This window comes from Budorcas taxicolor, chromosome 1 (genome assembly GCF_023091745.1).
Source record: "Budorcas taxicolor isolate Tak-1 chromosome 1, Takin1.1, whole genome shotgun sequence".
Taxonomy (NCBI): Eukaryota; Metazoa; Chordata; class Mammalia; order Artiodactyla; family Bovidae; genus Budorcas; species Budorcas taxicolor.
Window position 1 is genome coordinate 198,689,450 of NC_068910.1, and position 26,881 is coordinate 198,716,330.

Genomic DNA, 26,881 nt, shown 5'->3' on the forward strand with positions numbered 1-26,881 from the left:
CGCTGAGACTGAAAACTGGCTCCCTTGTGCCCCCTGGGATCCAGGCCACTGGGCCTGTCCTGCTTGGGGCAGATGGCCAACAGCCTCCTCCCAACAGTGCCCAGGGGTCTCCAGTAATAATCAAAGGGCTGTTCTGACTTTACATGTCTTTTTGTTCAGATACTCCAAAGCCGTTTTCTGGGTGCCTCCCTGCCACCCCATCAGACAGCCTCCCACCACCAGCTGTGCCGGCTCTTCCCCAGGGACATGTATCACTGGGAACAGAGTCTGGGCCCCAATGGAGGGGGGGCCCAAGTTCCAACCTGCTGCTGGGAAAGACACCTGTGCCTTTTCTGCTAAAAGGCACAGAATGAGAAGTGTGGGAGGCTTGGTGTGAGCGCTGGCTCGTCTAGAAGCCAGCAGTGGTGCACTGGGGAAATCATATGAACAGATTTCTTTCTCCTCTGATTCTTTGTCAGTAAAACGGCAAAAAGGAGTCAGCCCAGCCTTGGGTTAGAGCGAGGATGACATGAGTTCATAGAAGTAAAATGCAGAATTCTGCACGGAAGAAGGCGACGCGGGTGGACGAACTTTGAAGCTGGAAGTAGGTGTGAGGTCGCCTCCCTTCCTTCAGAGAGAGAAGCGGCTCGAGGAACACGCAGGGGGCATTTCAATAGCTCGGCAATAAACACTTGGTGAAGCTGAAGAGGTAATCTCTCCATGGGCTTTCATGTGCCACTGGATACCTCTCTTGGCATGGCCTGAGATATTTTGGAAGTGGTGGTGAGAGACAAATTGATTTTCATCATATCCATCCACAGGAAAAGGCCAAGAACGCCAGCGAGTATGAAGACTACAAAATTTAAACTACCTGGAACTTGGATGTGGTTCTTCCCACAGGCGCACATCATTATACGCAAGAAGAGGGGGTTGGAATGAGCCACACACAGAAAAATAGGGACAGGCAATGAGGGTGCCTTGGACAGAAATACTGACCCAGGGAATGGCTGACGGGCCACTGGGGAGAGACAGACGGGAAGGCTTGAGGATGGAAACAGAAATGTCACAGTTCTGGCTCCCGAGTGGGGTGGGGTGGGGGCGGCTGCGTGGGACTGCGCAGCGCTGTGGGAACCCAACTCTCCCCAGATCCGCGCTCCAGATGGTTCGGTCAGCAGCGCGGGAGGGGCGGTTAGCGTTGCTTGTCCCCGTTTAACCTCCTCCTCCATCCCCTGAAGGTCTGAGGAAAGCACAGAAGATCAAACTACCATCTCTGGACGGCTGGTACCCTCCAGGCTAAAGGGAGAAGGCTTGCCGGCTGGGAGCACTCACTCTGCCCCATCTGATACAAACATTTATTGAGCACCTTCTGTGTGCAAGACACATAGGAGGGACTCAGGAATGAGGAAGACTATGACCCGGCCCTCAGAGGCCATGACTTCACCAGACTTTGGTAGTTTGGAAGAGTATTCTTTTTTTTCAAACTAATAGTTAAATGCTTGTGCCATTTCAGTAGGAAAAAAGAAACTAAGAATACAAACCACATGAGGTTTAATGATTTAACACCCATACACACATACATTTATATAAAAAATATTGTTCTATCCCAGTGGTAAGTTAAAGATGAAAATTAGTTACCACGCATAGATTATATCATGGCCAAGTTTCACTCAATGACAGTATTCACCTCTTGTCGCAGTCTACAGCAAGCTGAACACACACAGCCAGTGACATTGTAAACAGGCACGATTGCTCTGGAAAGTGATTGGACAATATATCTATCTCAAGCCTTAAAATAGTCATAACCTTTGACTCAGTAATTTCACTACCTAGAATCTACTCTAAAGAAATAATCAGAAATGTGGTCAAAGGTGTAAGGTATAAGCACAAAGATATTTATCAACATATTATTTATAAAAGTCGAAGATGCAAAGCAAACTAGAAGTTCAACAACAAGAAAATAGAAAAGTAGATTATGGCACATAGGTATAGTGGGTAATGAAGCAGCCTTTTAAATTGGGTTTTTGAATACTTTTTAGTAAATTATTCATTACGTGTGAATAATATGTATTTTTTGGTGTTGAGACCAAAAAAATCATGAGACCAGACTTTATGTGATGTGATCCCAGTTTTATTTTTTAAATAAGTATACACACACATTCTGGAGGAGGGCATGGCAATCCACTCCAGTATTCTTGCCTGGAGAATCTCATGAACAGAGGAGCCTGGCGGGCTACAGTCCGTGGGGTTGCAAAGAGTCGGGCATGACTGAAGCAACTTAGCAACACACACATGCACACACACACATTATATGTGTATGTGTATATATGGGTATACACATGCATTTGTTGTATATGTTATAATAATTAAATGTTGTAGTCTAAAGAAATGCTAAATAACAAAATGTTTAAAAGTGATTATCCCTAGATGATAGAATTGGGTGGTTTTATTTTCTTCTTTATATAGTGCTGGCATTTCCTAAATTTTTAATAATGAGCAAGAGTTTAGAGAGCCCCTTGGACTGCAAGGAGATCCAACCAGTCCATCCTAAAGGAAATCAGTCCTGAATATTCATTGGAAGGACTGATGCTGAAGCTGAAACTCCAATACTTTGGCCACCTAATGCAAAAGAACTGACTCATTTGAAAAGACTTTGATGCTGGGAAAGATTGAAGGCAGGAGGAGAAAGGGACAACAGAGGATTAGATGGTTGGTTGGCATCATCGACTCAATGGATATGAGTTTAGGTAAACTCCGGGAGCTGGTGATGGACAGGGAGGCCTGGCGTGCTGCAGTCCATGGGGTCACAGAGTCAGACACGACTGAGAAACTGAACTGAACTGAACTGAAGAGTTTAGAAGGATGGCTTGTTTCACTGACACCCCCATGGGGCTCTGCAGGAGAGGAGGCCCCGCTCACCTGCAGTGGTCACATGTGTGTGGGGAGTGAGCTGGAGTGGAGGCCCCTCGTTCCTCCACCAGCGTCTGGCCCCTGCTAGTGCGCCCACTCTGCGCCCAGGCGCACCTTACCTGGGCACTCAGCACCACACTCCCAGATACTGCTTTCCTCCCACAGCCCAAGGGCGGGACTCAGTGATCTCATAGTGTCATCCCCTTACCTAGCACCCTCTCCAGACACCCACTACCCATCAGGCCCACCCCCTCCTTGTTCTCTTGTCCCTGCTGACATTGGTCCTCATGGCTCAGCTGGGCAGCAGGAGCCTCACCTAGCACAGGTCTCCCCTTTCTGATCCCTTCTGCTCTTGGGCTCCCCTCTGACCCCTCTTCCCTGTACCACAGCATCAACCAGACCGTCCTGGTTTCACTTCCAGAAAGGTGTCATTTCTTTCACCTCCAGCCCTTCCCTCATCCTCTACCCATCCCCCCCAGGCTGCTCCTCAGCCTGGAAAGTCCTCGTCCTTCTTCTGGGGCTCTGCCTACTCATTCACTCCCAAGAACCATGTTCTGAGGTCAGCTTCACTTCATAGCGTTCCTGGACCCTCTTCTCTAGGAGGACTGGTACTCCCTCCTTATATGCTTACTGTTTCACTTAATCATAATGGCATTTCACATAGTAGGTCTCAAGAACAAGATGCTGCCTGCACTGGGCAGCATCCCCATGGCAAACCCAGCAGAAATGCAAAGTCTTCTTTACAGTTTAACTATCCTCGCCACAGCATACCTCAACAACTCTGCAGATGGCCTGCCTCTGCCTCCCTCTCCATCCTTCACTGCTCCTGGAGGCTGCAGAATGCTCCCAACCACCAACTTTTATCTACTGCCAGTGCCACCAGTTCTCCCCTAAGATGCCACAGAGCCTAAGAAATCCGTCCCCAAAGGCCCAACTCGGGGCTTGAGCTCAGAGAATTTTTCCAAGAGCCTCAACAGATGTCTTGGGCCCCTGGCTCAAGGTGTTTTCGTCAAGACAGTTGAAAGCATCTCCCCTGCAGGCTGATGACCCTGCGCTTCCCCTCTCTAGGATGGTAGGCAGTCTTAACTCATAGACATGTGATGGTCACAGGGGTGGGGGTTGTTTCAGCACATGAGCTTTGGAGTCATACAGGGTAGGGTGTCAAGGGTTAGGGCATCATTGCTATGTATGAGACATTGTGGGACACTGTATAGGGCTCCTTTGGTCTCTAAGCCTCAGTTTTCTCATCCATAAAATGGATATGATACAGAGGCACTTCCCACTGGATTCACAGAGCGTTCACAGAGTACAGGGGGTAGGAAGGAAGGAGAGTTGTGTCGAACAACACTCTGCTGCACAGATCTGATGTCGGTTCTGCAAAAAATGGATTCTGTGGCTCACTGAGTGTCTCTGCAATGGCAGAATAGCAACTGAGAACAGTGACACAGGAGGGAAGGCAACTTTCTGCTCCTTGAGAGGGTCAAAGATGCCTCCAATTTCTTCTGTTCCTCCCCTTCCCAACTGTGGAAACACATCCACAAGAACCTCCTCAGACCAGGAACCAGACTGGAGTCTGACCAGAATGCAGGCAGCTGCTGTAGGTTTAATTAAGCTATTGCTAAGCATTTTATTTCACTTAATCCCAGCAACACCCTCACCCATTTGACAGATGAGGAAAACTGAAGATCAGAGGGGTTAAGTATGTTGCCCAAGGTCACCTTGCTAGGAGGTAGTATGGAAACATACATTTTCCTGACATAACTGCTCCAGTGGGAATTGACAGCTTTTCTAAATTTGATGAGCATGAGACCAGAGCTGGGGAAATCTTCCAAGTTCTGTTAACCATTGGAATGGACACAAAGAGAAGCATCAGAGAGCTGACATTCTTTAGGAGCTCCAGGAGCTAGAGTGACCAGGAAGGCTTCCTGGTGGAGGTGAAGGCTGGTGTCAGGCCTTGAAGGATGGCGAGACTGTACTTGACAGGGAGGTCCAAAGAGGTCTTTCAGGAAGAAGTGAAAGCAAAAATAAACACTTAGAAATGGAAACAAACCACGCCAGGCTGGTCAAGACTCCTGGAGAAACTCACATCTGCTGTAGAAAAAGTTTCTGGGAAAGATGTCTTATCCCCCATGTAATGGTTTGCCCATCTCCAGGGAAGAGAGAGTGTTAAGAGGTGGGGACCTGGTCTCCGCTCTTCACTGAGTCATCCCACTCTGTGTGCCCCTTCTCCACTGTACCAATGGAGAAAAGCATGTTGTGTCTACAGATTGCCTGCTAAGAGCCTTTCAAGGGTTGGCTTGCCTATTAGGTCTCTATAGAAAAGGGGAAAACTTGCCTCTTGGAATACCTAGAGAGGTAAGAGTTGGGTGGTCCCTAGGGAACTATTATTTCTGAGGAAAAACAATATTATGAGTTGGAGCACATTCTCTTCTGGCAAGAGCAAGCCTCCTCCCATCCACCATCCCCCACCATCTTGCAAAATCAGCTTAAGGCTCAGAACCATTCAGCTAATGAAGTCCCCCTTCAAGAAAGGGGTGAGAGCAGTGTAGGTGACAGCTGGACATGTCTGGGTATTAAACATGACAAGGATAAAGGCGAAATGCAGTCATTTGACTGCTCTTTGACTTTCGGAATCCTGAAATTTCCAACTCATTGTGATTCAAATAATTAAAGTTCTGACCTAGAATGGAGATATCCCCTGGCTTGTCAGATCCTAAGACAAGGGTGTGGACTAATTAGTTGGGTCAAAATACAGAGGTCCTTGAATCCCATGTTGTTCAAGATGGTGGCAGGATGGAAGGGCTAGAATGTGGAGCAAAGCCAGGAAGCAGACGAGCCAGATGTGCTTGGGGGGCAGTGACATGGTTGTGGCTGCAGCATGTATGGGTTGGCAGGAGAAGAGGAAGGCACGGGTCTGCAGAAGGAGGTTGGACCAGGGTATCAATCACAGGCTGTGTCTGTTCTTTGTTCCTCTGGTTGTGGGACCAACTGGAGGGGGATTTTAAGCATAGAGATAGACCCTCTGACTGATAACTCATGGCCTCAGTCTTCACTCCTGCTTTCCCTTCCCCTTTCAAGATACATCCAAATGCCCTCACCCACACCATCTTCCCTTTGATGTCTCCCTCTTGGCCCAAAACTAATGAGGCTCTAGATAGAGGTATGGGTCACCAGAGACCAGGGATAGGGGAAGGGTGGGGTGAGGAAGGCACCCCATCTCACCTCTTCTTTCTGCTCCAGCTCCTGGAAGGAAGTAGTTCTGTGGGCCTCAGAAAGCCAGCTGCTGGACTGGGGGCTGTGGGTGGGAGCCTCTGCAGAGTGGGTCCAGGCTTTGGGCAGCATCAAGGTCCAGGAGCAGCAGCATCTCCCAAAGCAGTCAAGGCAACGTGGCCTCTATTTTCACGGGTTTGTGCCAGTGTTTTCACTGCATTTTTGTTTCCCAAGAAACATACGTCAATGTCTAGAAATGTTCTGGGTGTCTCAAGTGGGATGTGGGTGCTCCTGGCATCTAGTAGGTAAATCTCAGGGATGCTGCCAAATACCCTACAATGCACAGGACATCCCCCTACAGCAAAGAGTTCTCTTGCCCCAGATGTGCATCAAACCATGGGGGAGAAGCCCTATCCCAAAGAATCTGTCCTCAGGTAACGTAGAGAAGCAGGGGGCCCCACACCGTCTTCCTGGAGCTCAGACTGGCCACTCCCCCCACCCACCTCCAGGTCATCACCCCCTTCTATAAGGCAAGTTATGGTGGAAGGCAAGTCACTGTGAGTGAGTTCCTAAAGGTGACACTCCCAGCAGGCAAGTGAGTGTGGGAATGAGAATGCAATGTCTGGTGAGGGGGCTTCAGCTCCCTGCCCTCCCCAGCCAGCCCCATTCAGGTGCTGTCCAGGAGCTTCTGCTGGGATCTGCACCCTCAAAGAACTTAGCCCCAAGGATGGAGTGACGCTGAATAAACCATAGTTCTTACTTCCCTGGTCATCTGACTCAGCCAGCCTCCCAGCCGTGTCTGTGTGTGTATGTGTGTGTGTGTCTGTGAACGTGAACACACACAGACAGGACAGGGAAGGACAGGGTTCCCTGTATAAGGAAACTGCCTTGGGAATCGCCACCTTTACTGGTTCCATGCTGAGCCCTCTCAAGCCTCCAATCAGTACTGCTGGAAGCCAGTGACTGCTCCTTTCATTGGGTGCCCAGTGGGCAAGGGGGCGGCAGTGATGCAACGAGGTGCTGGCATTGTGAGCCACAGTCAACAGGGAAAGAGTTTCTGAGTCTGAGGTTCAGCTGTGTGACCCCAGCTCTATTACTGACTTGCCACTTCACCTGTCCCTTTCCTCATCCTTAGAATGAGGGAAGAATGACAGCTACCACTTGAAGACCACTTACGATGCATCAGGCACTTCACCTGCATGTCACTGTCACAGCAGCCTGGTGAGGGTCTGAATTATGCCCATGGCACAGGTGACCAAATGCAGGGGCAGTGGCTTTTCCAAGGGAACAGGGGCAGCAAGTGTAGAACCCAGGCCTGTGCTGTCGAGTCTGCCTCCAAGAGGTGGGGGAGCTTCCAGGGGCCATGGTGCAAGGTGGGGTCACTCAGCTCCACAGCAAAGAGGGTCCCAGAGCAAAGGCCTCCAGCTGCATGGTATTTCTTAATGGTGGAAAGTCAAGTTAGGGTCTGGCCCCAGGCGGGTAGGCCCACAGTGCCAAAGGCTACCAAGTAGATGCGCTGTAAACACTCCTGAGTCCCAGAGCCAAAGCCCGGCGGTGCTACTGGCTGGGCAGGCCCGGCCTCGCTAAAAATAGACGGGCCTTCAGGTCCAGCTCCCTGACTGCGGCCCAAGCAGGCTGCTCCCTGTACCCAGCCTCCTCCTTTCCCCCTCCCCTCTGCCAACAGGGCTAGAGCCAGGCTTCTAGAAGGTACAGAGATGTTAAGACTTTCACTTCAGGCCAGAGAGGACGGTTAGGCTGATGTCCAGTGGGCACGTTCCAAGTTCTTGTGGGGCCATAATGGGGCAGGGGTCCTGACCTCAACATCCTACACATCTCCCTCTAACGGAGAGAGCTGTCGACCTCCAAGCCCACTCGGGGAAAGAGTGGCGCCAAGGGCAAAACTCGGCCAATTTCGCCGCATCTTGCAATGGAATCTGAAGCCCCCTTGCCGTTTCTCTTTTACTGCACCGATTCTCCCCGTTGACAGCACTGTGCGGTTTCTGTGTCTGCTGCGGCTTTCTGAGGTCTTCTGCGGACTATCTCGGGGAGGCCCCGGGGATTGCGGGATGAGGCAGTGGCCGGGAGGCAAGGGGCGCGGGGAGGGAGGCTCCGGAGCGCGGACGGCCAGGGATTTCCTTTCAAAGGTGACTTAGAGCCGCTTCATAAGGGTAGCGCCCTCCCGGGCGGGCCCTAATGGCGAGTTTGGCAGAGTCAGCGAAACGCAGCGCCGCGGCCGGGCGGCGGGGAGCGCCCTCTCCCGCGCCCTCGCGGTCTCCCGCGCAGGGCAGCGGCGCGCACGGGCCATTTGCAGCGCAGGCAGGCTCGCGAGCGGCCGCCGCGCACCGGCCGGAGCGGGGGGCACCATGGAGCTGAAGAAGGACAGCAACGCTGTGTCCATCGACATGCTGCTGATCGTGCACTCGGAGAAGCGGCGCGCCGCGCAGGGCGCGCACTCTGACCGGCCGGCGGACCCGGGCGCGCAGCCGCCGCGCAGAGGAGGTAAACCGCGCTCGGGCCGGCCCGGCCCCCGGTCCCTCGACCTCCTCGCCCCAGGGCCTGCCCGCCGGGGGGCGCCCCAGGCGCCCCCGGGACGAGGTCAGCGAGGCCGAACTGCTCCCCAAAGCTGGCTGCGCCTCCGCGCTGCGGCTCTGGCGTCCTGTGGCAACGCGTAGCCCCGTGATTGCCCCGGGTTGACTCCCCGTGCATGCCTGCGGTGCTTCCGTCACCCCGGGAGCCAGTTTCCTCTTGGTCACTCTTTGAAGGGTGCAGATCAGGTTGGAAGATGCCCTGGAGGAAGAGGACCAGAGCCTCAGGCCTGAATCCTGCGTGCCCGAGGCCTGCTCCCCACGGGCCACATTGCAGGGCACAGGGGACCCCGGGGAATTCGTGTACTGAGTCAGAAACTTTGAGATGGGGCCCTCCCTTGGTGTCCTTGCACAAATCATGGCCTCACTTCTTGAGCCCTCTCCCAGCTTCCAACAGTAGAAGGCGTGCAAGGTGTGAAAGGCACACAAGCTGGGGTGGCTGCTCTCCCCACTTTGGCTTAGCTATGATTCTAATTGTCCTGTAGACTTTCCGGGGAAGGAGATACTGGTAAAATAAAGCGACTGTTCCCAGAGTGGTTGTGGAAAGCAGGACCCTGGCCCCTGTACTCTCCAGAGAACAGGAAACAATGTGAGAAGGTGGAAAGGGATATTATTAGAGGTTAAATCGGCCCCTCAGACATCTGGGAGCCCCCAGTCCCTGTCTCTGAGGAAGCCCTCAGGAGCTCTTGAGGAGCCTGGAGTGCGGTGCCCTAGACGGACTGTGCCCTGGCTCTTTGGAAGTGAAGTTTCACAGCCCTCCAGGTAAAACTTCTGCCTCCTGTCTCCCTTCCAGCTCCAGTGCTCCTCGAAGTCTGTCCCCAACTCTTCTGTCCCCACAGCCCCTGTGCACATTGAATACGTGCCTTCCACCCACCCTGCGGTAGCAGCGGGGCCATGGATGGCTCTGCCCCCCACCCCCACCCCAGGCCACGCAGGCTGCAGCTGCCCCTTAGCTCCTGGTGATGTCCAGGGGAGGCAGGCAGGGGAGAGAAAAGAGACGGTGGAGAGCCGAGAATGTCGACAGGCACCCAGTCTCCAGAGGGATTTGAGGCCTAGCAGTTGTTTGGGTTCGTTGGTTCTGGTGTTCTCAGAGCTGCCCCTGGGAGAAGGGGACACGGCCTGCCTAGGGTATTTGTACTGAGGAAATTGACAGAGGCCGCCGGGCCTTCCTTGACAGAAATGTGGCTGCCCACTACTGCATGGACTGTGGTCCAGAGGGCCAGAGGCCCCCCACAAGGCACAGCTCCAGGTCAGCCCATGAGTCCCCACCTCCCTCTCCTGCTCTGATCACATTTCTCCAAAAGGTTCTGACACTAGAAAAAGGGTGGAGAACATAGAGAAGGCCCTGAGATACCAGCGATGCGGACTGCTCAGTGAAGCGTCCAACACCGGGTACAAACCCTACGTGACGCCAAACCAATGCACTTCACACTCATGATCACGACTCAGAGAAAGAAGACCCCTGTTTCCTGAGCCCTCTCTGCTGATATGTTGCTCCAAATATTTTCCTGATGGAAGTTTCTTCCAAACATTATAGAAGCAGAGAGACCGTGTCATTTATTGACAATCAGACAGTTATGAGCTGGAGCAGAGGGAGAGCACATGGTCTCCAAGGCCCGCTGGACAGTAGTGATGTCAGGAGACCCCTAGCTAAGCCAGCACATGGGCCCGCTCCTCGGGACAAGCCAAGGAGGAGAAATGCTGAACAAGACCAGCTTGTTCCAAGGCCTCCTGCTGGTGCACAAAAATCCAAAACACACCCCTCCCCCTCTTCCAAGTGTGTCATGTCCTCTGGTCTGCTCCACTCCAGGGCCTGCCAGGCAGGGAATCCTCCCGGCTCTACAAAGGAGGGTCTGTGCTCTCTGTCAGGAGAGCGAAGCTTGGTTACTTTCATGGGCAGAGGACTGACTGAGGGTGTGAGCAGGTGGCTTTCTGCTGTGTCCTTGTGGCAGAAAAGATTAAGAGGGACAAGGAGGCACGGAGTGTGTGCACCAGATATTGGGCTGCAAGGTAGCAGAGATGCCTTTTCCTTTTCTGCAGGGCCCTAGCATTTTCCGAGCCATTTCCTTAGAGCCATGCTTCTCCGAAACACTCCTGAAAGCCCTCAACTCCTGTTGCATATTCTCCATAGAGGAGGTAGCCTAAAGCTGCCTGCACCAGGTCTGAAAAAGCTTCAATACCTCAGGATTTCTCCCCAGAGTCAATGGGACATGTGCTTTCCACTCCCTGGGTGTCAGTGAGGGTTCTGAGTGGTAGGTCCCAGATGCTGACTATGGAGGGCTCTGCAGAAGAGAAGGGTGTCAAGAAAGGATTGGGGACGCTCAGAGTGGTGGAAAGGGCTGGAGATTCATATTGGAGGCTGAGCTTCCAGGAACGTGGCCATAGGCTGCAGAGCAGGACTGGCCTAGTGAGGAGGCCTCCGCTGCCACCAAGGAGCCCTCGATGCTCCTTCCACGCCAGCAACTTGATTTTATTGCAGCTGCTTGCACTGCCAGAATAGATGACAGTTCTGTGCCAGGAACTTGACCTTGTGGCCACCACTTCCAGCTGCCGCCAGAAAGAGAGAGAGAGAACCACTTCCATTCCCTTCCCTGTTGCCTCACCAGGTCTCGAGATAGAGTGAGACACAGGTACATCTCAGCGGATGCCTCGGCCACTCAGGGTCCTTGCTCTAGCTGCAAGTGGCTGGGAGAGCAGGCAACTGTCACTCTCAGTTCCCATAAAGATCTATCACTTTGCATCTTTGCCCACTCCCCACCCTACCTTAGGACTCTCAAAGTGGAAGAAGGTTCACCACGCACAGAAATAGGCAGGCAAAATGAATGTCTTCTAGCAGATGAAGACTCTAGCAGGTGTCTTCACAATAATGCTTCCATACTTATGCAGTGGAAACATTGGCGTGACAAAGAGGCATATCTCCATTGTGAAAATTCTCCCTGAATGATCCTGATAACCAACCACCACCCCTGAAAACTACCATGGTAATGTTTTCTTTAATGTTTTAAATGTAGAGGGTTGCATTCATTCCTCTGAGCTCTTCTCATTTGCGGGCAGCCTCTCTCAGATCCCTAAAGAGCCACATTCCACCTTTAGCTCAGATCCATTCCCAACTGGTGCACTTGGTCTGAGTCTCCTTCCACAGAGGGCCTCATGCTGGTCTTTGTCACTTCACAGGACTTCAAGGCATCGGGAATGGAATCCGGAGATGGCAGAAACTAGAAGGAAATGATCTATGTGGTAAATTCTCTCATCTTCATTTTATTTTCTTTCCAATCTCTTGAATTCAACACATTGAAAAATGTCTATGGATGCTGGGTTTCACTTGTTTGATGACTGGCCTAGATGTCTAACCACTCAGACAGTGGCTGCTTGTATGACTCAGCCAGGCCTCTGGGGCCACCATGACCCTGGAAGATTCCCATTGGCATCAGGTCCCCCAGTTTCCTGGAGGCTGTTGAGGGGGCAATGCTATCAACTTCAGCACCCACTTGTTCACTGGCTGAGCTATAAAGAAAACCTTGGCATCGTTTGGGATAGTGGATTTGGATGTGTCCCCAGGGGAGGGGCTTCCCAAGTTATGCAGGGCATCCATCTTTTAAAAATATTTCTAAACAGGGAAGACAGTGGCCTGCCTTGGGTGGTGGTACTCAAGGCCTGGAAAGATGCCAGTCCAGGGTTCTTTGGCTCCTGGCCTGGAACCCAGAATACAATAAGATCTGAGAAAAATACTAGCTTCCAAAGCCACTTCTGTATGGTGCCAGGCGTCAGTCACCCTGCAAGCCCAGGATTTCTCTGGCAGTGCCATGCATGGACCATTCCACTGGGCCTTATTCTGGCCCTTCTGGATTCGTAAGCCCAGCCTCCATGGACAAATACTATGGAACTGCACTGGGGGCATGTGAGAATTCTAGCAAGAATAAGACCTCCACTCCCAGAGCCCCAGTAGGGGACTTAGTCAGACCCCGGCTATCTGAGCCCCAGGATCAGATGACTGACTCATCAAATGCCAGTGGGAAGGACCCATCCCCCATGACCCTCTACAAATGGAGAAACAAGACCCCAAATGAACAAGACTGAGCACCTACGTTCTGCCATCCTTCTGACAGTAACAGAAGGAGAGGACGAACTTCTAAAAGTGAATTCATTCATTCATTCCCTCAGTAAAGGTATACAGTGATTGCTTGGTTCTGGGAAGTGTTCCAGTTGTTGGAGATGAACCTGTGAATGGAATAGTCAGGAACGCCTGCCCTCCTGGGGCCATGTTAGAATGATTGCATCATAATGCCATTCACCCCAGCCAAGTCTCAGCACCCTAGAGGTGAAGAGCTTGCCTGTGTCCCCTGTGCTATGCATGCAGATAACTCATCCTCAACACACCCTCCCCCAACCAGGGACCATCCTCAGAGTCCTGGCTGACGGGCATGCATGCATGGGATGTCTTCCTTATCCTTGGGGTGGGACCATCAGATGGGAGACACACCAGTTCTGGCTCTACCTAAACGGACAGCTAAGTTAGCAAAACTGTGCTGTGGGTTCATGAGAATTACAAAAAGAATCAGACCTCCGAGAGACCTGACAGCCTCAGAAGCACATAGCAGCCCATGCAAGCAGGCGTGCCCCGCCAGTGTGCGGGTGCGTGGAGGCAAGTGGGTCGTGTAGGAGGAAAAGGACACCACGTCTTTGTTACAGCTCCTGCTTCACCTGAGTTGTTGGAAATTCATCTTATGGCTTCTTGGGCATGTTATTACATTAGGAGAGGATTGAAGTATACTGAATTCATCCCCTTTTTACCATCTTTCAGGGTTCCTGGTTTGGGGGAAGATTAGTGGAAAAACATAACAAAACACAAGAAGATATGGTAACTATTACAAGACTCTTCTTAAAGATGTGAAGTGGGTACTAGGTGCTAGCTAAGAAAGAGAATGCTTTAAGTAGTTCTTGCAAAATCACCTAAGAGTTTTAGGTAAATGCAGGGCTGGAGAGAGACTGCATAGAGGCCTTGAACTTGGGAAAGAGGATTCCACCACTCCACCAACATATGTAATTTAAAATTAACTTCAAGTAAAATTTTATTTATTTTTTCAAGTGACATGCTTGAATGCAAGTAGAAGTTAAAACTACAGCTTCTTTCTGCGTTTTCTAATGGTGAGATCCTGGGTACATACTTGCCTTGCTGGTGCCCAGGTCACCCAGCCCTGGTGACCAGCATGGTGCCCAGCCTTGGAAACTGGACAGCTTTCACCTGAGAAGGAAGCAGCTGCTGGCTTGTACTTGGTAGAGGGTGCACAAGTGTGGATGAACATGCTGTTGGTCCCCCCTCTTGCTACCCATGCACTCCTCTGGCTGAAGTGCTGGCAGGGTGGGGGGAGCCCAAGTGCTCCAAACTTTTCCGAGCAGCAGGTGTTTGGGCTGAGCCTTCAGCTTGCCCAGCAACGGGCTTCCCCTGCTGTGATTGGCTGCTTTCCTTGGTCCTGGCTGAAGTCTGCCTAGCAGCACAGGGACTAATGCCCCACAGCCACAGGGAAACCAGTTGTGCAGCCATGACTATAAATACCCTTACAGCAGCTAATGCCAGCCAATCATCCTTCTTGAGGATTCCCTTCCCAGATCCTGTTTCCTCCACCCTCCAGCCGAGCGGAGATTACAGCCAGCTGTGCCCACAGGAGGTGGCCTCTTTGTCTTCGCCTGGGTCTGGCCTGGAGCTCCAGCCTAGCACATACTGCTTCACCCTGAGTTGGCACACACAGTGGTCCTGACCCTTGCCCAACTGACCGACCTCAGCCTTCATGGAGCTAACTGACCTGGTTGGTTGGGCCTGCTACAGAGAAGCCTAGAGTGGGTGGGCTTCCCCAGGCAAGACCCCACCCCCGCAAGGAGAATAGCAATCAAGTCCAGCTCAGTGAGTCACCCACCCACCATGACCGGCTTCTGCCTGGCCCACAGCATGGAAATGCTGAGTGGCAGCTCTGGTTAGGTATACAAGCGATGACATATGAACAGAGCCAAATCGGGCCAGTGCTCCAGAGGCATGCTTGCACCTGTGCCAGTGGTCACTTCCAGGGACAGGCCCAACAGCCTGTTTGCAGCTCAGCAGGAGGCCAGGGGAGAAGATGGCAGGTCGGGGTGGTAGTGGCCCTTCCCTAGTCTCATCCCTGCCCCTCTGAAGCAGAGGTTCAAGGGCAAGACCAGACCACCACAGCAGCCATACATGTGCAGCAGAGATGGAGGGGAGGCGGTGCTTCCCACGGGAGGGGCAGGGGGCACCCTGCCATGGTCTATGGCAGGAGCTGGGCATGTCTCCATAGCAGCCTGACTCCACTAGGCTCTGAGCATGGCTCTGTGTCCCAGGGACACGAATATCGCCAGTGCATGGCAGGTGCCCTGCAAATGTTGGTGAACCTGAACGAAACTGCAAGCACCCCAACTCTGAGGCTAGAGTAGGAGCAGGGTACTCTCCGTTCCTCTCAGAGAGAGGTAGGAGGCTGAGTTCAGACTTAGGAGACTTTGGTTCAAGCCCGGGGTCTCACCTGGCCATGGGGTCTTTGGCAAAAAGTTAACCAGTCAAAGCCATGGGCCCATGATTGAGATAAGAGCCTTCCAGGCTGCTCTGTAGAAAGGTGTGGAGATCAAGGAGGCCTCACGCTGTGCTATGGAAACTGGCCTGGCTGCACCAAAGTCAGCAGCGGTGGTCACTTAGCCCATGGGAGGCAGGCCCAGCTTTTGGAAGAGAAACTAACCTCTGCTAGCCCCCACTGAGAGTGAGAGGCTGTGTGTACGCGGGCTCCTAGGCACTTGCCTCTGTGTTCAGATGTAAGATTCTACTGATTCACACGTGTTGATACCCAGCCTGGCAACTCTCTGCTCTGCCCAGGGAAAATTCCATCCTACCCTGGGCCCCATGGTCACTGCAGGCCCCTCTTGTCTTCCTTCAACAGGAAACGTGGTGGAGAAGCAGCATGCCCAGCAGACCCAGGTCATCACTTCCTACGACAACCAAGGTAAGGTTCTGCCACTACCTGTCCCCTCTCCCCCAGCTCCTGTGTGCCCAGATCTGCTGTCCTGGCCAGAGAGAGTGGGGCCAGAGCTCAGACTGTGGAGAGCAGGGCCCTCTCTGCCCTGGAGATGCTGGAGCACCCTTCCCTCCCCCACATCCCATGGGAAACAGTGAGAGGCTGGCTGTGCCTGGGATAGAGCAATAAAGTCCTTGGGCCACAGAAGCCGCTGCTGTCATCATCATCACCCTGGTTGTCATCACTTTCTCTGAGTGCTGACCTCACGCCAGGCACCCTGCCAGACCACGTACACGGTCATTCTCACGTGAGTTATGCCTCACAACAGTCATACTTGATCAGTACTCTTATCGTCCTCATTTTACAGATGAGTAAACCAAGGCTTAGAAAGGTGGTCTTCTGTCCAAGATTGCATGGCCAGTAAGAGTCAGAGCTGGAGTAGTCTGTTCCCAGCACCATCCCCGCCCCCCACCACCCCAACCACCGTCAAGACCTCAGCTGTCTCTCCTCTCAGAGCACAGCTTCTACAGCCACCCTGGGACCCGGCTCCCCCCACCTGGCCCTCCCTCCTTCGGAGTCACGGCAGTTCCCTGGCCTCTCCCCCAGAGACAGAGCCTGCCCGAACAGGGCCCTCCACCCTGGGACAAGTTTAACTCAGCAGTGGGGATTGAGAGGGCCCTTCCTTAGGAATGCTCACTTTGCTGGACAGATCCTCCCAGAAGGGAGGGCAGGCGAGGGCGTCCGCTGCTAACTCTGCAAGGGACTAGATCTGAGAGCACCTCAGGGTGGAGGCAGGGTGGCTCACAGCTACAGCTGGAGGAGAGGCCAGGTTAGAGCCCCACCCAACGTCCACTGCCCCACTCACTCACCTCCTCTCCCTGCAGCTGTGGCTTTCTGCTCTGGATTGAAGGGCCTGGTGCCTGAGAGCTCTCATAGACTTGGGCCTAAGATGTCACCGCTGGTGCCCTCAGCGCTCATGTCCTAACTTGTAAGGTTATGTATGTCCAGAAGGCAGTGAGGAGGAAGCCCTGGAGGACTCAGAGGTTCTCGGGGAATTGCTCTGTAACACCAGCTAACTCAGCATCCCCAAGGAAAGATGCTGGCAGATAGTGAAGAAAGGCCTGTCAGCTCGAGTTCCCAGCAGGAAGTGGCTAGTTCTTCTTACAGTCCAGGTCAGCATCCATCTAGGGCAGGATTCCTGGGACGATGGCTCCAGAACAAACCCAAGGTCACTCAGTGGGCCCACCTCAACCTGTTACCCCTCTGAGCACTACAAAGACAAGCCTGGGCCCCCCACTTCTCTGAAATGGACTGGCAGCAAGCAGCTCACCCCAAACAAGAGTGAGTGACACCTCACTAAAGTGAGTGCGGATTCAGTTCAGTCGTGTCCGACTCTTTGCCACCTGATGGACTGCAGCACTGAGTGTGAATTAGCAACTATTTATCTTGCTTGGTTCTGACCATACGCCCTGGTTGGGTCGTGATATTATCCCTGTCTACAGAGGAGGAAGCTGAGGCTGAGGATGCTGTGGTCCCCAGCCAGGGTGCTCCTGCCAGACCTGTAGGATAGGACTAGTGAAATGGGGCCTTCCAGTTACCAGGACCTTACCTGTACATCATACCCTGGCTCTTGTGGGCCACTCACATGCCTCCTCCCTGGACCTAAGGCTTCCAGAGGTGGCCTTGGACAAGGTCCACTGAAGATCGGGATGGAATGAACCCTCCAGGTCTTATGGAAGCCTGGACCACAGCGAGGGAGAGGCTGCCCTGCTCTGGGGCTGAGGCAGAGTGCCCACTCATGCTGATTCATTCATTTCACAAAAAGCAGCTCTGGATGATAGCACTTGGGATCCATCAGAGAACACAACAGACAAGGTTCCCTCCCTGTTAAGCTGACACCTGGTGAAGGAAACTGATGAACCTGACTAGAAAAATGCAAGGTGTCAGATAAGGCTGGAGGAGAAAATAAAGCAGGAAGGGGCATGGAGGGGAAGTCACACAGCTGAGTATTCATTTCTGGTGGCTGCTGTGACACATAATCTCAAACTCAGTGGTTTAACACAAATGTACTTATTGTCTTCAGTGGGCTTCTCAGGTGGCTCAGTGGTAAAGAATCCACATGTAATGCAGGAGACCTGGGTTCAATTCCTGGTTCTGGAAGATCCCCTGGAGAAGGAAATGGCAATCCATTCCAGTATTCTTGCCTGGGAAATCCCACGGACAGAGGAGCCTGGCAGGCTACAGTGCATGGGAGTCACAAAGAGTCGGGCATGACTTAGCAACTACAACATTCTCTTCAACAGTTCTGAGACTACAAATCCCATACCAGTCTCACTGGGCCAATCAGTCTCTTGGTCAGCATCAGGTTCCTTTCGGAGGTTCTGGGTGATAATCTTTTCCTTGACTCTGCTGGCTTCTAGAAGCTGCTGGCACTTGAGGACTTGTGCCTGCACCACGCCAGTCTCTGCTTCCATCATCACATCGCATTCTCTCTGTAAAGTAGTTCTATCCCGCTCTGTTTTATAATAATCCTGATGATGGCATTGGGCCCACCCAGATGATCAGGATCACCTTTCTATCACGAGATCCTTAACTGAACCGCATCTGCAGAGTCCCCTTTGCCGTAGAAGGTAACATTCACAGGTTCCCGAATTAGGACATGGATATCTTTAAGGGCCATCATGCAGCTACCACAGGGAACAATTTAAAATAGAGTGGTTGAGAAAGGCATCCCTGAGGTGACATTTGAGTAAGGGAGGTGATGAAGGAGCAGGTCACATGGCCCCTGGGGAAGAGCTCCCAGCACAGGGGGTGGTAACTTTATGCAACAGGTGACAGAATGATCATGGGAATCTTGGATCTTCACGCGGAAGAGGTCTTTGCAAGATTCATCTGTGACAGGCCTGTGCGTTGAATGAGAGGGGAGTGATTATAGGAGCCCCAGTGACCTCAGGCCCCAAAAGTTATTCTTGACAAATCAGATTTCTGTTGAGGCCTCCTTCCAGGTCACCTATTCTCATCTCCAGGCAGACTGTCTGTGCCTTCTTTGATCAGACCTGCACTAGGCTCCAACTGCTGTGTTACCAGACCTGGGACATCCCTGTTGAGTGCCATTCTGCAGAAAGAATCATGAGTGGCCCTGGGTTTTCAAGAGCCCCATGGAAGCCAGGGTCAGTCAGGCTGCAGGAGACAGCCTTGATCACACCTTCTGGCTGGTACCCGCTGGCCTTGGCCCTGAGCTCTGGCACACTCGCAGTCACCCCACAACTAGAGCTGCTGCTCAGGGCTTCCACCCTGTGTCACACTGTACCTGGTGCGGGATCTGCAGAGCTGGACTGTCCCCGTCATCAGCCAGCTTGCTGTTCCCAGGGTGTCAGAGCTTACACTTCCTGCACTAATGCTGACTACCACACTCTGGGCAGAAACCTCTCAACACCCAGCCCAGGGCTGTTTAAGAGTTGGGCTTTTTTAGAAATACTTTAGCTGAGATTTTCTGACTCATCTACTGCAGAAAAAATTTGAAGGCACAAAATCCAGGTTGTAAAGGTGACAGCCGGTTATGAAGAGAGTTAGGAGCATCTTAAGTCAATGATGACAAATATCTGATATGAATGCCATACCACCCCCCTCTAGCACACACACAAGAATACACCCACGCATGTATGCATACACACACTCACATTCATATACACACACACGCACCTGACAGTCTTTGCTAATTGATAAGCGCTCCAGGCAGCCACTTCCAATCAGTCAGAGTTAATGAACAACACAAAATCTGTTTGCCATCTCTGTATTAGGTGTTCAGAGCAAATTAGGTTTTCAGACAAAGCCTGATTCAAACCCACAGAGACCTGGAGAGAAGCTGTCAGGTGGGAGGACTCTCCTGATGGGGTAGAAGGCAGGCCCAGGGCCGCAGGTCGTGGACATGCTTAGGCCTGCCTGCTGCGTCGCCACTTCTCTGGGGGTGGGAACAGGGTCTGGCAACCACTTCTCAGGTGTAGCAGAAAATAACCACTAATATGCTTTTACTAAGACAGCCAAAGTTTCAGCTTCACAAAATGCTGTTTGGGTGATAGCTGGTGGAACTGGGAAGCGGTAACATGAGAAAGTCTGGGGCAGCTGATCCGAAATCCCAGGAAGGCCTCCTTTGGGTATACTTGTGACTAAGATTAGCGTCATGGTATCTGACTGTACCTAGGGCCTGGATCTCACTTTAAAGTTTGTCCAAATGATATTTCACTTTTTATCATTGGCAAATTAATGTTTCTTTAAATTAAGAGTTTTATTTGGTAAGGAATGTTGTAGTTGGCAAACTCTTAGCACTTCACACCTTTAGGAAGCACGGGGTGGTACTGCGACCCTGCTCACTGGGGATAGTGTGCCCAGGTCCAGGACCATTTGGAGCAGAGAAGCCTCCCAGAAGTGCCCTTGCACACCTATGAATGAGAGCGAGAATAACACCCATCAGGGAGGCCGGGAGCTTTGCTATTCTCTTCAAGGGAGTGATGATTAACAACACCACTTGGGGCAGAGCCAGGAGGGGGCCTCAGGAAAATGTCAGATCCCGGGAGAGGGGGCCAGGGAGAGGTGAGGCAGTGCAGGAAGGGAGAGGTGAGAAAGGGTGACTGATGAGTGAAGGGGTGACTGACTGGTGAGCTTCCAGCCAGGCGAGTGCCCAGTGGGAGACCACCTCAGCACCCACCTCGGAAAGGGCTTATAGAGTTTCGATTTTCAGCTCACTCATTCTCTGACAGAGTGACGTGGCTGGATAGGAGTGGTTGGAAGTACCTGGACATTAGGAGAAGTTTGGGAAAGAGGTTTGTTGTTGAGCCCTGGTAGTTCAGCTGGTAAAGAATCCACCTACAATGCAGAACCCAGTTCATATTCCTGGGTCAGGAAGATCTCCTGGAGAAAGGATAGGCTACCCATTCCAGTATTCTTGGGCTTCTCTGGTGGCTCAGCTGGTAAAGAATCCTTCTGCAATGTGGGAGACTTGAGTTCGATCCCTGGGTTTGGAAGATTCCCCTGGAGAAGGGAACAGCTACTCACTCCAGAATTCTGGCCTGGAGAATTCCATGGACTGTATAGTCCATGGGGTCGCAAAGAGTCAAACACAACTGAGTGTTTTCACTTTCAAACCAATAGTCAGGTCAGCTTTGCAGCTTCTCTGTACTTCTAGAGACTGTTGCAGCCCAGCATTTTCCAAATTTTGTTTGATGAAATAATGCTGGGTCAAGTAGACTTCTGCAGAACTTCTCAGATCGTTGTGTGATGCGACCTACAAAAGGGGAGGAAGTGGACATTTTTCTCAAATCCTTTTTGTTACAAAACATCTAGTGGGCAAGTATAGCTTGGCACCCACTTTGAAGACCAACTCTGAGTGTTCAGGGGGAGAAAGTGGAAAGGCAGTGGTGAGTAGATCCATGCCCCGGGGCATTGTGGGAAGACACACAGCTGTCATTTGCTGCCATGGCGATGGTAGCATATCCTCTGACCACAGCTGAATGACGCTTTGAACTCTGAAACACTTAACATCCTAATTGTCAAGTCACAGGTTGATTTTCTCTGCCAGTGAATGTGCTAGAAACTACAGTCAAAATGAATGTTAACCCCTTCAAAGTAATCCCTTGGAGGCCACTTTGTATTTTTTAAACTTGTTTAAGAATTACTATCCTTAACATGCAGAGCAAGGTTATGAGCTACACAAGAAAGTCAGTATTGTTATTCTGTGAAAACACATTTTAGCAGGCAAAGGATTCTAAATGGAGCTCTTATGAAATCAATAAGGAAAAAAATACCACATCAGTAGGAAAATAAGCGATTCACAAAGTAAGTTTAAAATGGCAAATATATGAAAAATACTATACTGAAAATTTAATAAATACACAAAAACAGTGAGATGTCACTATTCATTTTTTAAAAAATCTTAAAGGATTAATGACAATCAAGTGTCAAATTTTTGCAATACAAACCACCCCAAAATTCAGTTCCTTAAAACATTGAACAGCTCTCAAGTTTACGGGTTGTCTGGGTGTTCTTGTCCAAGCCACACATGGCTGCTTGCAGGTCTTGGCTAGCCTCACCACTGTGTGTGGTCAGTGGGAGGGCTGGCTGAAGATCAGCTGGTCCGAGGTGGCCTCACCTGAGATGGCTCTGCTCTGCTCCCTGTGGTCTCTTGCCCTCCGCAGGCTAGGTTAGGCGCAGTTACACGGCAGCTGTGGCTGGAATCCCAAGAATGGAAGTGGAAGCAGCAGAGTCACTTGGCATAGGTTCCAAGCCTGCATAGCATCATTTCATGCTAACTGGCCAGACCACATCATCAGGCCAGCCCAAATGTGAGAAGAAATAAATGACCTCCTTTTGGAAGGAAATACAAAGGATTATAACCAATTTTGCCGCCAAACACAGAAAGGATGAGCAAAGCAGACACTCTCTTACACTGTTGAGAGAATCATAAAACCATTCAGGAGATTTTGCCAATATCTAACAAAAGCCTTAAAAATCTCCATTCCCTTCAATACATGTTGAAGAGTTTATTTGAAGAAACCGATTTGGAGAGTGTGTAAAGCAGTGTGTCAGAATGTTTGGGTTTCCCTGGTGGCTCCGTGGTAAAGAATCTGCCGGCCAACACAGGAGATGCAGGTTCATTTCCTGGGTCAGGAAGATCCCCTGGAGGAGGAAATGGCAACCCACTCCAGTATTCTTGCTGAGATAATCCCCTGGACAGAGGAGCCTGGTGGGCTACAGTCCGTGGAGTCACAGAAGAATCAGACACAACTTAGCAACTAGACAACATCAGAATGTTCATCACATCATTGTTTAAATAGCAGAACATTTGGGAAATCTTAAATATCCAACAAAAAGAAATTTCTTCTTATGATTATAAACCATCTGTAGAATAGAGTACTATGCAGCCATTTCAAATGACTTGTGACTATATTCAGTAACATGTAATGTAAAGACAAGTGAAGAAACAGGATACAAAAACATGTTTATTATTATCCTGCTTTGCATTGTCACCTATTTTACATCGTTCTGTATCACATAAGTTCTGTTTTAATTCTACTTTTACTTTTGCATTTGATTGGTGTTTTTAAATTTTTATTTTAATTTAAATTAGCATAAAGTATTGGATTTCCTGATGTGCAGTTCTATGTGTTTTAACTTACGCTCAGATTCATGACATCACCACCGCAATCAGAATACAAAGCAGTTCTGTCACCCCCAAAATTCCCTGGTACAGACTCTGTATAGAGTCACATCCTCCCATCACTCCTAAGAGTGTTGTTGAGAAGTATCGCTTGATATGGCTGTACCGAAAGGTGTTTATCCATTCACCCGCTGAAGGACATTTAGATGTTTCCAGTTTGGGATAATTATGAATAGAGCTTCTATAAGCATTTGTGTACATGTTTTTGTGTGAATGTAAAGAGTTTCATTTCTCTGGGATAAAAGCACAAAAGTATACTTGTTGAGTCATATGTTAAGTACCTGCTTTGTTTTTTAAGAAACTGCTAAACAATTTTCCAGAATGGCTGCATGATTTTACAATCTCACCAGCATCTGGGAGGGATCTAGTTTCTCTGCAACCTCATCAGCATATAGCATTATCATTATTTTTTATTATTGCTCTTCTAATAGATGTAGTATCTCATTCTGCCTTCAGTTTGCATTTTCCTAATGGTTAATCATGTTGAACATCCTTAATTTCTTATTTGGTGAGATATCCATTATTTTACCCATTTTCTAATTGGATTGTCTTCGCACTTTTGTAAAAAATCAATTTGCCGTATTTGTGTGGGTCTATTTCTTAATTCTATTATGTTCCATTGAGCTATATATCTATCACTTTGTCAATATCACACTGTGTGATTACTGTAGCTTTATAGAACATCTTAAAATCCATTGGTGTTCTCCTTTTTCTCAAAATTAACTTGATTTTTCTAGTTGCAATATCTTTCTACCTAAATTTGAGAATCATCTGGCCTCTATTTACAATCTACAAAATTCCTCCAAGGAGTTTAATTGAAATTACATGAAATCTATAGATGAATTTAGGGAGATTTGCCAAGTTGAAGGAAATGGCAACTCACTCCAGTGTTCTTGCCTGGAGAATCCCAGGGACGGCGGAGCCTGGTGGGCTGCCATCTATGGGGTCACACAGAGTCGGACACGACTGAAGTGACTTAGCAGTAGCAGCAGCAGCCGACTTGACAATACTGAGTCTTCCAGTTCATGAACATAACATATTTTCCTGTGTATTTAGTCAGTCAGTTCAGTCCCTCAGTAAGGTCTGACTCCTTGCGACCCCATGGACTGCAGCATGCCAGGCTTCCCTGTCCATCACCGACTCCTGGAGCTTGCTCAAACTCATGTCCATCAGATCGATGATGCCATCCAACCATCTCATCCTCTGACATCCCCTTCTCCTCCTACCTTCAATCTTTCCCAGCACCAAGGTCTTTTCCAATGAATTTAAGTCTGCTTTAATTGGTTTGATCATAATTTTTAGTTTTCAGCATAAAATTCCTGCTTTTTTAATTAAGATTTACACTTAACTATTTCATTTTTGGAGCCTTGGGAGATAGTAATTTTAAAATTCAATTTCTAATCATTTATTGTAACATATATATAATTGATTTTGAGGTGCTGACCTTGTATCCTGTGACCATTCTTAAACTTACTTCTTAGTTCTAGGAAATTCTTGTATAGATTACTTGGGATTTTTCCATGTAGACAGACATGTCTGTGAATAGGAGTTTCACTTCTTTCTTTGTAATCTATATGACTTTTCTTTCTTTCTCTTTTATTTCTATTATTTCACCGGGCAGAACTTCAGTACAGTGTTCATTAGGAACAGTGAGAGTGGCCACCCATGCCTTGTTCCAAATCCCTGGGGGGGAAGATTTCCACTTTTCACCATTAAATAGCGGTTAGCTCTAGGTTTTTGGAAGGTGCCCTTTTCCAGATTAAGAAGCTTCCTTCTACTCCTAGTTTCTTGAGAGGTTTGTTGAGTGGATGTTAAATTTTGTCAAATGCTTTTTCTGTATCAATTGATATGATCATGTGGGTCTTCCTTAGCCTGCTAATATGATGAATTACAATCACTGATTTTTCAAATATTGAGCTAACCTTGCATTCCCAAAGTGGTACATTATTCTTTCACTATACTGCTGGATTTAATTTTCTAATATTTTTTGAGAATTTTTATGTTTATGTTTACAAGGGATATGCTCTATAGTATTCTTTTCTTATACTGTTTTTGTCTGGTTTGGGAATCAGATTGATGATGGCCTCATAAAATACACGTGAAGTATTTGCTGCTTTTCTATTTTCTGAAGGATCTTGTGCAGAATTGAATTTTAAAACTACTGACAGTTTTGTTAGAATTTGCCAGTGAAACCTTCTGGACCTGGTTTTGGTTTGGTTTTTGTTTGTTTGTTTTTGAAAATTTTTGAACTACAAGCTTAGTTTTAAAAATACATATGGGAAATTTCAGGTTATTAGTCCTTCAGTGAGTTTTGGTAGTTTATAGCTTTCAAGGAAATGGTCCATTTCAGTTGCAGAAATTACCTGTATAGAGTTATTTATACTATTCCTTATTATTCTTTTAGTATGCGTGGGATCTATAGTGATAACCCTCATCTCAGCTGTATTGGTGTGTTGATTCCTGATTTATGTCTTGTCTCTTTTTATTTGGCCACTCTAGTTAGAGGTCTATCAATTTTACTGATTTTTTCAGTGAACCAGCTCTTGGTTGTGTTGATTATTCTGTCATTATTTCTTCAAATATTTTTCTGCATCACACTATTTCTTCTCTATTTCTGGGGTCTCAGTAACATGAGTGTTAAATCTTCAGGTACCATCCCACAGGTTCTGTTCACTGTTTCTCTCTGTTGTTCTTGTTGAGTAATTCTATTGCTCTCTCTTCAAGTTCACTGACTCTTTTTTTTTTTTTTGGTCATCTCTATTTTGCTACTGAGTATATGCAGGTATTTTTTAAATAATTGTATTTTTCAGTTCTAAAATTTTTGTTTCTTCTTTTTATCTTCCAAGTTTTGCTGGTACTTTGTATCTTTTCATTTATTTCAAGACTATTTACCTCACTTTTTAGAACATGGTTATCATGGCTGTTTTAAAATCTCTGGCTGATAATTCCAAAATCTGTGTCACCGTCGGGTTAGCATCTGTTTATTTTCTTTTCCTTTTTAAGTTGATATTTTCCAGGGTCCCTCTATACTGAGTAACAGGATTTTAGCCTTTGCCAGATCTGCCCCGCACATGCACCACACAGTGGCCCATCAAGGCATTGTTTTATACCGTAGTTTAGCTCGCAAAGACTGTGGTATAATGTTTAGGATGAGCGCATGCACAGTATGAATGAGATCCATTCATGTAGAGATGACCTCAGGAGTTCATCCATAACTTTATGGAATTGCTCTCTTGATTCCCTCCTCTTTACAACCCACTTGCCAGTCCTCCAGCCCTAAATCTTGGGACTTTAGCTTTCCTACTCTTCTGGGTGCATCTCTGTGTCTGCATCTGGAAACAACCAGTGGAGAAGAGAGAGAGGGAAAGAAATCAATGAGTATTTTCCCCTACACTCTTGGGAATCATAGCTTCACTGGTAACCACCTCCCTTACAAAGACTTAGGTGTCTGTTGGGCCACCAAACTCACGGCTGCACTGATACCAGCAGAATTTCCCTGGGGCTGAGTCAGGAGATGAAAGACAAAAGGGGAAAAACAAGAGGGTTTCCTCCACTATGACTCTCAGAGTCCTCCTTTCTCACTCCACAAGCCAAAAGAGCGAGCTTCTCTTGGAGCACTTTTTCTCTGCATCCACTGTGCCCTTGTGCATTTGGGTCTGCCTTTGAGTCCAGTCTAGGTAATGCCACAGGGGAAGGGAATGGTCAACTCTGCCAATTTGATGATGCTTTAAATTCTAATCTTCTTCCCCAGTTTGCCTTCTATCATTTGCTTTGAAGTGTCCTCAAATAGTCAGTCTATTCATTCTTTCCAGTGCATTGAGTGGGAGAGACACGGTGGAAGTTGTTTACTCCATCTTGCCCAGACTTGAAAACTGTCTGCTTATTTCTTGCTTTGGGGTTTTGTAAACAAAATTATCTGCATATTCAAAAGAAAGGTCTACAACCAATTGTGTGCTGTTGTTCAAACATCTGTCATG

General features: G+C 49.2%; 1 protein-coding gene across 2 annotated transcripts in view; it reads left to right on the top strand.

Moving 5' to 3' along the window:
• The first annotated feature begins 8,459 nt into the window (after positions 1–8,459).
• KY (kyphoscoliosis peptidase) overlaps positions 8,460–26,881 on the top strand; it is a 52,316-nt gene continuing 33,894 nt past the window's right edge. For both annotated transcript variants that reach the window (XR_008198966.1, XM_052636018.1), the window contains exons 1-3: positions 8,460–8,595; positions 11,856–11,918; positions 15,617–15,679. Coding sequence is in view for 1 of the 2 variants with exons in the window: in XM_052636018.1 (XP_052491978.1) it covers positions 8,460–8,595; positions 11,856–11,918; positions 15,617–15,679 (262 nt within the window). In the remaining variant the exon portion in view is untranslated. The remainder of the gene's footprint in view (positions 8,596–11,855; positions 11,919–15,616; positions 15,680–26,881) is intronic.